The sequence below is a fragment of the Mastigoproctus giganteus genome, chromosome 3 (assembly GCF_048544385.1).
Source record: "Mastigoproctus giganteus isolate SK-2022 chromosome 3, ASM4854438v1, whole genome shotgun sequence".
NCBI lineage: Eukaryota > Metazoa > Arthropoda > Arachnida > Uropygi > Thelyphonidae > Mastigoproctus > Mastigoproctus giganteus.
Genome location: NC_143577.1, coordinates 58,291,333 through 58,305,371, shown reverse-complemented (window position 1 = coordinate 58,305,371; position 14,039 = coordinate 58,291,333). Strand labels below are relative to the sequence as shown.

General features: G+C 35.3%; 1 protein-coding gene across 1 annotated transcript in view; it reads left to right on the top strand.

Moving 5' to 3' along the window:
* Nucleotides 1-10,438, top strand: part of LOC150088041 (guanylate cyclase soluble subunit beta-2-like) — a 575,730-nt gene extending 565,292 nt beyond the window's left edge. Inside the window, exons 7-8 of the mRNA XM_090370546.1 lie at nucleotides 7,319-7,580; nucleotides 10,250-10,438. Coding sequence (XP_090226672.1) covers nucleotides 7,319-7,580; nucleotides 10,250-10,417 — 430 coding nt within the window. The 3' untranslated portion in view covers nucleotides 10,418-10,438. The remainder of the gene's footprint in view (nucleotides 1-7,318; nucleotides 7,581-10,249) is intronic.
* Nucleotides 10,439-14,039: the final 3,601 nt, after the last annotated feature.

Sequence of the window (14,039 nt, the reverse complement as noted above, 5' to 3'; positions counted from 1 at the left end):
AATTCTAAAAAGCACAATAACTATGAGATCCATAATTATGCTAATATCCCACTTTATTTATTGAAAACGATAGGTTCAATTTATTGGTTGTTAGCTTTTTTTGGAAACAGAAGAAACTCCAACTTTTATGTGAAATTTAGTATTGCAACTCAACAAGTTAAAACTTTTAAAAAGAGATAAGAGAAATAAAAACGAACTATGAGTTATATATAAAAGAAAAAAAATATGAAATTTGTTTTTCTTTAAGTTAGAGGAGAGAATAGAATGTGATGTGTCTTTCCCTCATCTTCGAAGAATATGGTGTGAAAAAGAGAGAAAGAGAAGAAAAAAAGTCTCAGAATTAAAAAAAAAAAAAAGAAAAAAAAAAGCAAGGTTAAGCTTTATACTCACAGCTAGACGTTTTCCTTCACAACGAGTCGCACTGGTATTGCACTAACATCTTCAAAAGATGGCTCCCATTCATTAAACAGCTGCAGACAGTCTAAAAGCAAGTAATCATTGAATTAAGGATAAATACAATTCCAAGCTTCGTATCTCCGATCTTTATTTTCCCAGTAGAAACAAACTTCACCTTCACACTTAGTTGTATTGATATTGCACTACTTTCAAATAATAGAATATGGACCATGCTGCTCTAACGCAGGTTCGAGAGGAATCTAAGAGGTACAGTGCCAAGAGAGAAGGATTAAGGAAATTTCGCTGATCGAAGTTTATTTCAAAATGTTTTAATATCGTAAATAAATTTAGACTAAGGCGCATTTAGGGCTAGAGCCTCAAGCTGCGAACAAATTTAGACTATGTATATAAAGTGCTTAGCATCATAATACACAGCCATTTCTGAATAAACAGAAAATTTTTTTTTTTTTTTTTAAGGTGGCATCGTTTTAGGTTATATCTCATATTGTGAATGCCTTCACAACGAGTTGCCCTGGGTGGTGGTACCTATCTGAGAATAAGTAACACTAGTCTTCTCCTTAGGTGAAGCGTTACTTATTCGAAGTAGTGCAATATCATGGCAACTCGTTGTGAAGGCATTCACAATATGAGATATAACCTAAAACGATGCCACCTTAAAAAAAAAAAATAAATAAAAAAAATTTTCTGTTTATTCAGAAATGGCTGTGTATTATGATGCTAAGCACTTTATATACATATCGTAAATAAATGTAACTCAGAAAATGCAAAAATTACGATTTCTGCTAACAATGCAAAATTTTTCCAAAGGAACTAAAAATATATTTCAAATATAAATGTGATAAAAGGTTTAATTCCGAATAATTAACTAATATTACTTTTAAACTTTTGCTAAAAATGAAGAAATATTTTTATTTTTCGTTTACCTTGGTATTTATCAGCTAATTTATTCCAAGGTCCTCTGGTCTGGAAAAATGCGAGATGACTCAACACTAATTTAAAACGCAACTAATTTATGATTATTAAAACCATGAATACCTAGCGCTAAATTTTTAGAGAGCATGCAAAGACAGTAATAACCGTTGTTAATAAGTAATATTAATCTGTCGCCAAATGTTCTTGGTGAATATCAGACCTAAATAGAAATCGGAAATTGTGCTTTTTTTTCTGTATATTCTCCATGCGCTGCCGAAATGATATAAAAGAGTAATAATACATCTTCGGTTTTCTCTGAAGACTAGGGTCTTTGGAAATTATTTATAAGATAACGATGAAAAAAATATTATAGTACTATCGACCTGTAAACCCTAACATCATCGATAAATAAGTTGTTTAACCTGAATGAAGTAAAAATAAAATGTCAGTATACCAACTAAATCACTTCATCATCTTCTGAGGAATGTTCGAATAATTTTGAGAGTGTACTCTAAATATGGTCAGTAATGATACAGAAATATTGTATATATTTCTTTTTCTTTTCAAAGACTAATTATAGTTTTAAAAAAGTTGCTTCGCCGCGAAAACATCTGTTCTCTGTAGATAATCCACTTTTAGAAACAAGATCCACGGCTTCGTTTTCCTTTGAAAAGCCCTGCAGTCTCAATTTACTCCATCTAAGAACCCTTCAGTGAAACAATGGGGCAATTACCAACCAATTAACACCAACATCAGAAGCTATATGGGGATAATTTAACGCTGGTGGTACTCACGGACCGACCAAAAGAGTTCGCACTTGGTTTTACTGTTCATACGATGTTTTCTAGATCACTGAAGTTAGCGAATAAAAATGTTTTCCAGGTTAAGAGGAGAAAAAATCAGCTGTCAGGAGCTGAATTGGCTTACGAAGGGCAAGTTAAAAGAGGTAGTTGGGTGAAAATTAGCTTGTTAATGGCAGAACTGAGTGCCTAATGACGGAATTCAATTTAGAATTCATATGGAATTCCGTTTTTAAGATAAATAAGGTTATAAAAAATTACTGAGGAAATGAAATCGTATTAGTTATGGCAAAAATTTTAATTAAATTAATTAAAGTTCACTTAAGAAAGAATAAACTGGAAAATTAAGATTTGTGTGCCCACGCAGAAACTAACTTTTGGAAAATAATATTGGCCTGCACTATCCCCTGCGGATACAAGTTAATACGAAACTTTCCATTACAGTACAGAATTCTTCCTCAGGGAGTCTGACAAATGAGACACGGTGATGAGAGAATTTACTTAGACTGGGTGGAAGAGAGAATCTAGTTATTTTTAACATCGCTCGTTTATTAAATAAAATAGGACGAACTAATGTAGAAGAATTTTGATTACAAATTATTTTATTCGTTCAGGATATTAACAATAGCTTGATGCAAAAGTTTAACTTAATATTAATTAAAAGAAATTTTTTGTTTTATTTTTTTATTGTTTATAAACCGTACTGTTTAACCTTTTAACTCTAAAACAACATTTATGTAGTCTAGCTTACGTACGACTCACAGAGAAAAATAGATCAAGAACATGCCTGTTATGTTTCAAACCATTTTTGTATTAAGGATCAGATTTCCGAAATTCAAAACGAGACTTAAGTTTATAGCGTTACACATAATAATTCACACTGCTATAATGCAATTGTACAAAAGGTTAAATCTGCACAAGGCCTCCATATAATGAAAGATTTCGAATATGTGGATTAGAGCTTGGAGGTGGGGGAATAATTAAAGTTTATAAGGCTCTGAGAGGGATATGAAACTGATGAAGGAGAAATGTTCACTGTTATAAATGATTTCTGAACTAATGGGCATGAATTCAAATTAAATTCGATACGCCTTCATTATTATCCTTAATAAATAATGAAAACAGTAAAGGGCTCAATGCTGAACTCAGAAGAACTCTACTAATTGCTCCTTGAAGAGCAGTCATCATTAATATCACTCTCTGTCTCCTCCTACTCAGCTATTCCTTTTATTCTCAGTAGTAACTTGTCCCTAATACCACACTACTGCAATTTGTGCAACAGTCTTTCATATGGAAATGTAAAAAAAAAAAACGTTATTCAAACTTAAGTATATGATGGCAAATTTATTTTTTGCATGTATTATATGACGTATTTACTTTGTGAATACGTCATAGTACCTAATCCGATTAGATATAAAAGATCTCTCCTTAACAAATCCATTAATTTCTAACCATTGAGTCCATTATTTTCCCTGGAATACGAGTCATGTTTACAAGTCTGTAATTACATGCTTCGCTCTTTGATCCTCCTCTCTTTTCCTTTGTGAGTAGGAGAGGCATTTGTACATCCCGGGCTCTGAATCCAAGTGTGCCTTTATAATTGTGGTTATAGTTCTGCTTACTTCTTTTGCTGCTTCTTTTAATATCATTGGATATATTCTATCCATCTCAGTGCCTTCCTTACCTGTATCCCCATCCCTAAAAACATCACACGTGATTGTTGAGGCAAAGTATTTATTCTCTTTGTCAGCAACCTAAACAAGATCATCAATAACTATGATCACCCCTTTGTAGCGTTAATGTAAACAAAAGATTCTTTACTGCTTTCCTCCGCATTCTTAACCAAGAGCATGTCATAATGCGCTTTAACTTGCTTAATCTCCTTAGTTGCTTGATTGCAGACTAATCTCTCTTTCATTAGGTTTCTGTGTCCTCTGATAGTCATATATCAATATGTATGACTATCAGAGGGATTGATAATCAGATCAATTTCTCTTCTACTTCATTTGCCATCTTCACTTTATTCATGCCACCCATTTTTATTCTCTGTTGCTACTCTCATATGCCATCCATTTTAGTCTAAACCTTGAACAATATCTGTGAGTTGGAGTAAAAAGCCCAGCAGCTTCAGCGATTACTTCTCTGAACGTTTCCCATTTACAATTTGCAGTAGAGAACATCACTAGTTGGTTCCACTTAAAAAGAGTTGAAGAGCTAAGGCCATCGTGTTCACAACAAAATCCTTCCATTTACCCTTTGACTGCAGTTATATATTTTTACATAAATCCCATATATTTATGAACCCTGCCACACACCAAACTAACTCAACATTACTTGGCAGAATCAAAAAATCGGTGCTTTTGCATAGGACCCAAACGGATTGTCTGGATAAGCAAAGATTTATACGCACATGCGCAATTAGTTACTGATGTAACCATGCTGAACCAGTCAATTATTTTATTATCTCAACTTTCAACCCATAAATGGTGCCTTGGGCTTTTCACAAAGATAAAAAAAAGATATGAACTGAGTAAGTTTAAGTATTCATGAAAGACAGGCGTGCATAATTATTTATTTATTTATTTATTTGTTTATCATCTACAAAACAACAGGCGTAGCTTTTGATTGGAATGAACTGCTTATTTCCCGAGACTTGCAGTATCAAAACTTACTCTGATCAACCTTGCTTTAATGAAGCATTTTAAAAATTGAGCCCACCTGATGAATCGGTAAGATCTATTAAGAGCTCAATTTGTCTCTCATTTAATATTAAATACTCCTAAATGAAATCTGTTAAAAAATAAAAAAAAATCTACGTTGCTGGTGAGACCAAAAATAATGCCAGTGATTCTAACACAGTAATGAGATATGAAAATCTGCGTTAAAAAAATAATAAATAAATGAAACGTATTACACCTTGAAAATTAAAATTGCATTCTGTAACAGAAATTTATTCTTGAAAAGGCCTGAGGTATTAGTTCAAGACCTGCTGCGTAAAATAATTCTGTTTCGCAAGAAAACAATATTTAAGTAACGCTTTAATTAGAAAAGCTTAAACTAATGGCGGAAAGTAACTTGGGAGAGAAAAAATTAACCAGTATTACGTCTCTCCTTCGGTACAGAAAGAACAGCTTTTAATTAGACACCACTTTGAATATTCACATTCATCTACAAACTGTTTCTGCTTCCTGCACTTCTTAATTATTAAGATTTATCATGGGAGTGCATAATTAATAGGAAGTAAGAATAATTAAACTTCTCAGAGCAGGTAGAAACAAAGAAAATTATAATATATGTGACTACCTGAGTATTTTCAAAAGGAATGGGAAAAAATACTTAATCTTACTAGCATACTATGAATATTTGACTTGGAAATTTCCATTGTAGGAACCGTGTTCTGGTGGCAACATTTTTAGTTCAGGTTACGTCTCTTCTAGTTTCATGGCTAATTTTCTGTTGTACTAACAAATGAAGCGGTGAGAAACAAAATTACAAAATGAATAGGTAAAATCCCATCCTATGAGAATTTTTTCTGATATAAGTCTCAATTTACGGGCTGACTTAATCTGTGAAGCATAATAAGCATATTTTAACTTATTACCACATTCATTATATCGCAAATACATAATGATGATTCTAAGAGTGAAGTGGGTAACTACCTACCAGTTAGGCTGACTTCAGTGGTAGAGAAAATCATGGAATACAGGCTTTTTGGATAGAAATGGAAATGCAATGGTTTTGCAAAGGGAAAACCAAGTTTAACCAACCTGGTAAGCTATTTTGATAGCCACTCATGAGCCAGACATAGGAAATAATTTTGACATTATTTACCTGGATTTCAGCAAAGTATTTGGCTCATTGCCTCATGGGGGGGAGGGGGCTATAAGCTAGTACATATGGGAATCAGAGGAAAAATCCTTAGATGGATAGCAGGGTGGCAGCAGCTTAGAAAGCAGAAGGGTGTTTTTAATGGACCAGCATTTTAATGGATCTTCAAATTGGACCAACGTAGGAAGTGCGGTTCTCCAAGAATCGTTATTTGGTGGATTGCTGTTTCTGATTTTGTCTATATTCCGGGTCGACCACACGGTCAGAGGAGTCACAAAATCGAAAGAACACAAGAAACAGCACCGTATTCAGCAGTCACGGGCTTGAATCCCAGTCACTCAGCAAGTGTACTTATGTACCATCGCGCCTGAGCACTCGGCTACGGCAGATTGACGAAGGGACACAGAACCGTAACGTCAAAATGAGGATGATATCAAGATCAGTAATAAACAACGCCAAGCAGCGTTTCTTCAGGACGACTTAGATAGACTTCAGGTATGATCAGAGAAGTGTACTCAGTTTTAATTTCGCAAAATATAAGGTTAGGGAATATAAAAGTAACTTGTATATTCTTTGTGGGGTTGAATTAAAAACAGCAGAGAAAGAAAAGGACTTGCGGGTCACGATATGGTCGGACATGAAGTTCTTCGAGCAGTATAGACAGGCGGGGGGGGGGGAAGAGCCCGTGGCGTCTTATCGAATGATTTATCGTGCATTTGCTTGTAGTAAGAAAGGGGATGCAATTGCAAGACCACACTTTGAACATTGCGTTCGAGTCTGGAGACCGCACCTTAAAAAACAAACGAAAACAAAAGGTAAAATATAAACACATTGGGCTCTTGAAAGGGTCAAAAGACGGCAATGCGCCTGTTGAGACCGAGAAAAGGATCCATATGAGGAAAGCCTTCGAAGGTATCTTAGAAGAGACCTGATTGAGATATAAGCCTCTGAGAAGATAAAGCAAAATGAATGAAGGGCGAAATTTTCACTGTTATAAATGGATTCAGAACAAGGGACCATGAATTCAATTTACAAGGAAGGAGGTTAAAACTGGATTGCAAGAAATTTTCTTTTATTTTGGGAAATGTTCGTGTTTCATATGTTTGTCATAAGATATGTATATCGTGTTCCAAAAAAAATCTAATAATAATGAGACTTTGTCTGGGTACCCGTCACGCTCTAGAACTATTTCATAAATATTCTCTTAAATTTGAAAAGAGCTACGTTATCAAGAGAAGTTGCTGGAAAAATTTCGAATATTTTTATAATATTTTTAATTTATTTAAATTACTTAATTTTAAAATTTATATTTTTATTACAGAAAAAGCCTTCTTAAAAGATATTCCTTTCTTTTCTTTCAGCCAGCTTGTTTACTCTGACTACGTATTTGAAGAAAATGGCGAAGCAACGGATCTTCCTCTGAAAAGCTACTTTGCAACCAGAAAAGGTGGACAAACTCGATTTGAAACATTAAGCCTAAACGTGAACTTCAGCACCGCAGGGAGCTTATTTCGATCGCCAACTACATCCCCTGTTCCGTCAGATCACGATACATTCAGCGAGTCAGGAAGTCCATCGCCTCTCTTTCTGACTCCGTTGCCATCCCCTAGTCCAGCTACTGAAGTAAGAAAGCAACAAATATCAGTTTGCACACAATTATTTTCTAAACAACCCTTTATCGTAATTTATTCGTGTTTATATACACTATTGACAGGATAGTATAATCGCGGACACAATATTAAGGATACTTGGCCTCTTTAATGACCAATCACTTTCATCAGCACTAAAGTAAAATATACACAATATACAGTGAAATTTCTACTTAATAAATCTCTTGAGATTGGCTTGTTTTCTTATAAAATTCACTATACATAATTATGCTAAACGAATTCCTTCAGTCTTTAAATAACAGATGGCGATGACATTAGTATGGAAGTGGTGCAATACCAAGGCAACGCGTGGTTAAAGAAAAGTTTGTTCTGCTGTGAGCATTAAGATCACTGCATTAACTCGATGGGATGCATTAATTTGGTTTTTCTTACGGTTTCTTCATAACAGCGGGAACTGTAAACACGACTTAGGTGCAGCATTGCAATTCAAGTTACTTAAAATAGAACAAAATGCTTCACATCGTGGAGTGCAGACCGTTATACACTATTCCACTTATATAAGTCTCTAATTAGATCTCGGCTAGACTATGGAGCACCTGTTTATGACTCTGCTGGAGAGAGTACCTTGGCCCGTCTTGCTGCCATCCAACACTCTGCTCTTAGGATTGCCCTAGGTGCGTATAGAACATCACCAGTTCAAAGTCTGTACCTCTCCTCAGTATCAGAAGAAAGATGTTATTTATTGAACTACTCAGCTAAAATTAAAACCTTCCTCACTCATCTTATATGGCCACTACTGTATGATCTGCAGTGGACAACACGCTACAGAAATAAACCCAGAACAATCCGACCAACCGGTATCAGATTACAGAACCTACCAGAATGCTGGAATTTTAACTTTCATAATATCATCAGAGATTTAAAAGATCCGGATCTCCCGTGGACTTTAACTCCTGCTTATGATGATTCTTTTGAAAATTGGAAAAAGATGCTGTAGCAGATATTAACATCAGATAACTACATCTTGTCCATGCAGAGAATTATCTCAGTTTTCTTAGATCTACATTGATGGTTCAAAGTCTGGCAATAAAGTGGGTGCAGCTGCTGTCTTCCCTAACACAACTGTTTCGTTCTATTCTCTCTTGTACTTCCGGCTGAATGCAGCAGCTATACTGCTGAGCTCTATGCGGTTAAGCTTGCCCTGGAAAATATTTCATTCCTGTCAATCAATAAAAGTATAGTATACACAGATTCCAAAAGTGCTCTCTTAGTTCTCAAAAATACTTGACCTTACAATCCTTTGGTAAAGTTATAAGCCTTAAGCCGATACACCTTCATGAGCAACATCAAACTGTTTTCTTCTCCTGGGTCCCAGGTCACAGTGGTATTCCTGGAAATGAGTGCGCTGATGATGCTGCAAAGTATCCTTCCAACATAGCCTTATCAAATGATCTGGTGCAATATCCCGATTATAAACACAACGTACAGAAACTATGTATGGGACAATGGACACTTCTGTGGAAAAAAGCATAATAAGCTATTTCAACTGAAATCTGAATCACAATTATGGACATCTAGCCTCCTTAAAAATAGAAAATAAGACGAAGTACTCCTAGCCAGAACCCAAATCGGCCATATTCACCTCACCTCACTCATCGGTTTTTGCTCACAGGAAGTAATCCTCCTCAGTGCGTGCACTGTTTACAACCACTATCAATAAAGCACATTCTGATTGAATGTAACTTGTTCAACACTGCCCAACAGTCGGCTTTCAGATGCATCTCAAACCCTATGTTACTCAGTAGCATCACAGGTAATGACGCAGAACTCTTCGAATTTTTCACCTACTTGAAATAAATTAAAATGTGTGATCGATTCTAATTTCTCCCAGAGCAGTTATCACATGAATTATCACTTACTTTGATAGGCGCAATATGGCCCATATAGCCCTCGGGCCATAAACATCCACAACAACAACAAAATGCTTCCTACTGTATTTGGTTTTTCTATCTGATTATATTCTACAAGATTGATAAACCATCATATTTATGAAGTTAAATTTGCTTTATTCTTAATCAGAACATTTTAACTGATGATAAACACTCTTTGAATACAGCGGATGCTATCCGTTATTTCAGAAGTATGTTAAATCGAAGGATTGCTGTAATGCGAGAAACGTAGTCAGAAAAGCTTGAAAGTCAAACGTGTTCTAGACTAGTCAACGCGAATACAGGCCAAGGTAGGGGGGCCTTTGGTTTCATGGCTATTAAATAATAAATAAACATTCGTTTATTCAGGGATGAAAAATTGGCGCTACATACATCATTTTAAGAGAGTAGATTCGGAAATTGGCAAAAACCATTGGAACCACTCGGCTGGTGGAAAGTCAACGAATAACAAATCTCGAAATTGTACGAATTCTGGTTCTGGATAAGGTGAAAGGTCGAATAATTCGTGCTCCGGCAAATATAAAACGATGAACCTGAAGTTAAATTAATAAGGAGCATTTTTATTAGAATAATAATGAAATATCTTACTTTCTTTCCTCTTTCTAATTTTAAGGTTTTGTCTTTATATATTTAAGGACATTGATAAGTTGCGAATATTTTTTCTTACAAAGTTACTTTTAATAGCTTTGTTGGTGTGTCGATTCAGTGAATTAAAATACCACTTATATTGCAGGTTCGTGTAGTCGACCAATGGAGATTTACCCGAATTTGCCCTCTTGATAGAGGAGAGAGGAAAGCTTGTCGCACTCTATCCGATGACACCTACAAAACAGTACTATCGAGGACGGCATCCTCCCCACCAGACATAATCAAAACAAGGTGTTCGGATGAAGATGCTTGAAATGTATGATTTGTAATAAGCCTGTACAAAACCACTCGTCAAATAAATATTTCATAAAAATCACTTTTTGTATGTTTTCGAAAATGTCTTCAACTTGTATATCTTTAACTTTAAAAACAGACCTAAAAATTCTGTTTAAATCTGAATGGAAGAATCACAATAATATTCTAGATATCTTAATCCTCTCACTATCAGTACTGTCCTAAACTTACTCCAAATATACGATTCAAAAAAATTGGACCATATGCCAAGATTAAATACCGTACAACATCCTCTAAGGTTCTGATTTGTTTGGCTGAATTGTCGTCATTTTCCTCCATTTTTCTTGCAGTATACTATACACAAGAAATTTATCTTAAATTTATCTCTGGAACTAAGAAAAATTAAACCAAGCCAATCAGAACCTTACATCATTATTTAAATGAGACTGTGCTTTTCCCTGGTATTCACTTTGTAAATGCTTGATAAATAATAAAGATTAGCATCAACAGTAGAAGATGAATTCATAGAGTTCATTACTAGACCATCTACCAGTTCTGACGTTCATCAATAGTATTGATGGAAATATACAGATTAAATATCGAAGTTTGCAGATGATATGAAGGTGTCATAAACAAACAGCTGTATGTGATCAGCCATTAGAAATTGTTCTAACAGCAAGGCAGGTTGGAATCACTGACATATCAAATTGCGCACTTCAGTTGTGAATTATCCAACTCATGTCCATTCCTGTTATGTGTACTTCTAGCAGTCATGCTTTGTCAATATTAATTTTTGGTATTTGCATGTGCTACATTATCAATGGTAGAACATATGTATACTACTGTATACGTACGTGAAGCATTATATGTAAATAAATAAATAATTAATAAATTAATATCCATAACCAAGATATGTTGCTTCAAAACTATATGGAAAAATTATCCCCGTGGCCTGCTTGAAAATAGCAGTTAAAAGTGCAGTGCTAGTAGTAAATCTAAGGCCTTGAATATGGGTACACTAACATTTTAAAAGTAACTACTTTAATTTAATTGAAGATTAAACAGATTTTGAGATATGATACAATCTAATAGGAATTTCTCTCAGCAGTGTAGGCTGGCTCCTAAGTTATGCATGGTGTTCCCTGTACGATATAAATATTTCAGATTAGGGTTACCCGAGAAGAAAAGATCATTCACTAATGTGTATTATGTCCTAAAATGCGTGTGTTCTGTGGTCGGTTTGCCTGTTTTGTTGAACTTTAAAAAAAATTCAATTCCAGAAGAAAACGGCCTTGATGTCCTCACCCGATGCTGACTAACTCAGCCACGGTGTGAAAGAGGCTCATAAAAGCGCCTTGACTTTTAGCCAAATAGTGAAAGGAAGCTACAGGCTTTTGCTGCATTGGACCGCTGATTATAGCCACTTTGCTACTGCGAGGACTTCCCTGTGTGATATACTGAAACTGGATAGGTAGAGATAAACAGAGACTTGTGGTATAGGCAAAGTGATTATTCCATTTTAGAAAAGAAACATTGCTGCCACACCTACGAGGACCAAAGATTGGTCCTCGTAGGTACCACAGTTGGCAGAATCACCGTTCACCTCACACAGAGTGAGGAAACGCCAGGCATTCGAATTGCGTTGGTGAGGTGAGGAATTTTTATGGGCCTGTTTCACAACGTGGCTGAGTTTTTCTCCCGGAAACTTGGGTTTTTCGTCCAGCAAACAGAAAATAAGAGAACATAAGCAAATTACAATTTATATATGGCCATAGTCACTAATGCGCCTAAAATCCTACAAGAACATGAACAACAGAGAATTCGGGCGCTTGGATTTAAATTATAAAAAGACAACTGCAAATTTTCACTTTTTAAAATTCCTTTTAGTCAAAGAGCTATTAGACACTCAAAGAAATCCCTACCCAATACTGTAGACATATGAAGGTCATTTAAATTTTACATTTAATCGGATTAATTGTATTTATGGTAAACTGATGGGCTCAGTGGCAGAGAAAAAGAAATGGATGATTATAAATTGCCAGGAAATGCATAATCGAGTCAAGGATTAACCGTCCTAAAGCAGATTACTAGAAATCGTTGGTTAATAGCGCAAAGGAAACTAGCAAAGAATTCTTTGCTTTAATTAAAAAAAGAAAGAGATGAACCATATTGGTGCTAATAATGTTAATGACAAAAGTATCAATGATTCGGCACAGGTTGCTTATAAACTGAATCAATATTTTGCATCTATCTTCACAAGTGAAGATAATTTTTGGAAGAAAGCGATACCAAAGGTTACTTAATTCTAATTGCTATAACTCCCAGAATGCTTTTATAACTGAAAGAGAGGAGAAAGAGAAAAATAGAAAACAAGATACTTGGAGGCTGATGGAATCTATCCATTTATGTTAAACGAATCTATAATAATGAAAGCACCTTTGGGGCCAGGGGACGTTCCTATAGAAAGAGGAGATGTACAAATGAATCTCCTATTCGCAAAGGGAAATAAAAGGCAGAGGTGAGTAATTACAGACCTGTAAGTCTGACCTCTGTACAATGTAAAATAATGGGGTCATAATTTGAATAATACAATAGCATCTTGGTGGGAGTGAAGCCATAAGGTGATCACAGAATGGGTATGTTAAAGGTTGCTAATGGCAGGCAAGTGTGATTATCTACTACTGTATGAGGCTGTCATAAAGGAACTGGATGCAAAAGTAATTTTTAATTTTAATATTACTATTGTTATATAATAATTCGATAAATAAATTACATTGGTCACGGTACACCATTCATATGCTAGGAGGGCAATAAAGAAGGTTATACATAAGCATACATGTATTTAAAAATAGACACTTTACATTATTACACTTAACACTTATAGCACGATTTTCACCTTACACTAATAATTGCATAGCTACACTGCTCGACAAAATTAACAGAACAAAAAGGTCCCATTACAGAAGTCGATACAATATGCTCCAAAATATGGTCAAACCGTCCTAACAGCAGTGAACCCTTGTTCGATATAACGGTGTCTATAAGATTCTGTGGTACAGATCCCATTATTACACCAGCGCAGACCTTAGCTTACCAAGTGATCGCGGAGTTGGCTGTCAGTGCGTAATTCGACGCCCAAGGGCATCCCACACATGTTCGATCGGATTTAAGTATGTATTGGGATCGTGCTGCTCCCGGAAATAAATAATAAATAAATGAAATATTACCCGGAAATCTGAATTCGACACCATGGAAGTATTCTCCAAAGTAAATTGCAGTCAGGCCGGAAAAGTATTCTCATCAATAAATTGTAGTTATAAGATGAACACAGATGTATTGCAAATACATCAACTTCAGAAGCGTTGAAATAGGTTTAATTAGAGGTTGACGTTTCCAATCGACTCGTTCAGTACACCGAATTAAAAGACCAATCAGTGATGAATTGCACAACCTGAATCACCTATCCTTGTCGAGTACTCAGACTTGAAATACCACTCAGTGAAGCACCTGTCCTCGAATACTCCGCCTTGAAAGAGCACTCGCTGATGAAATGTGGCAAACTAAGGATGTTTGTCTGGCCTATTTGTACTAGTCCTCTTGAATCATTAGTGGTTATCTAGCAGCTGTCAAAGCTCGTGCCC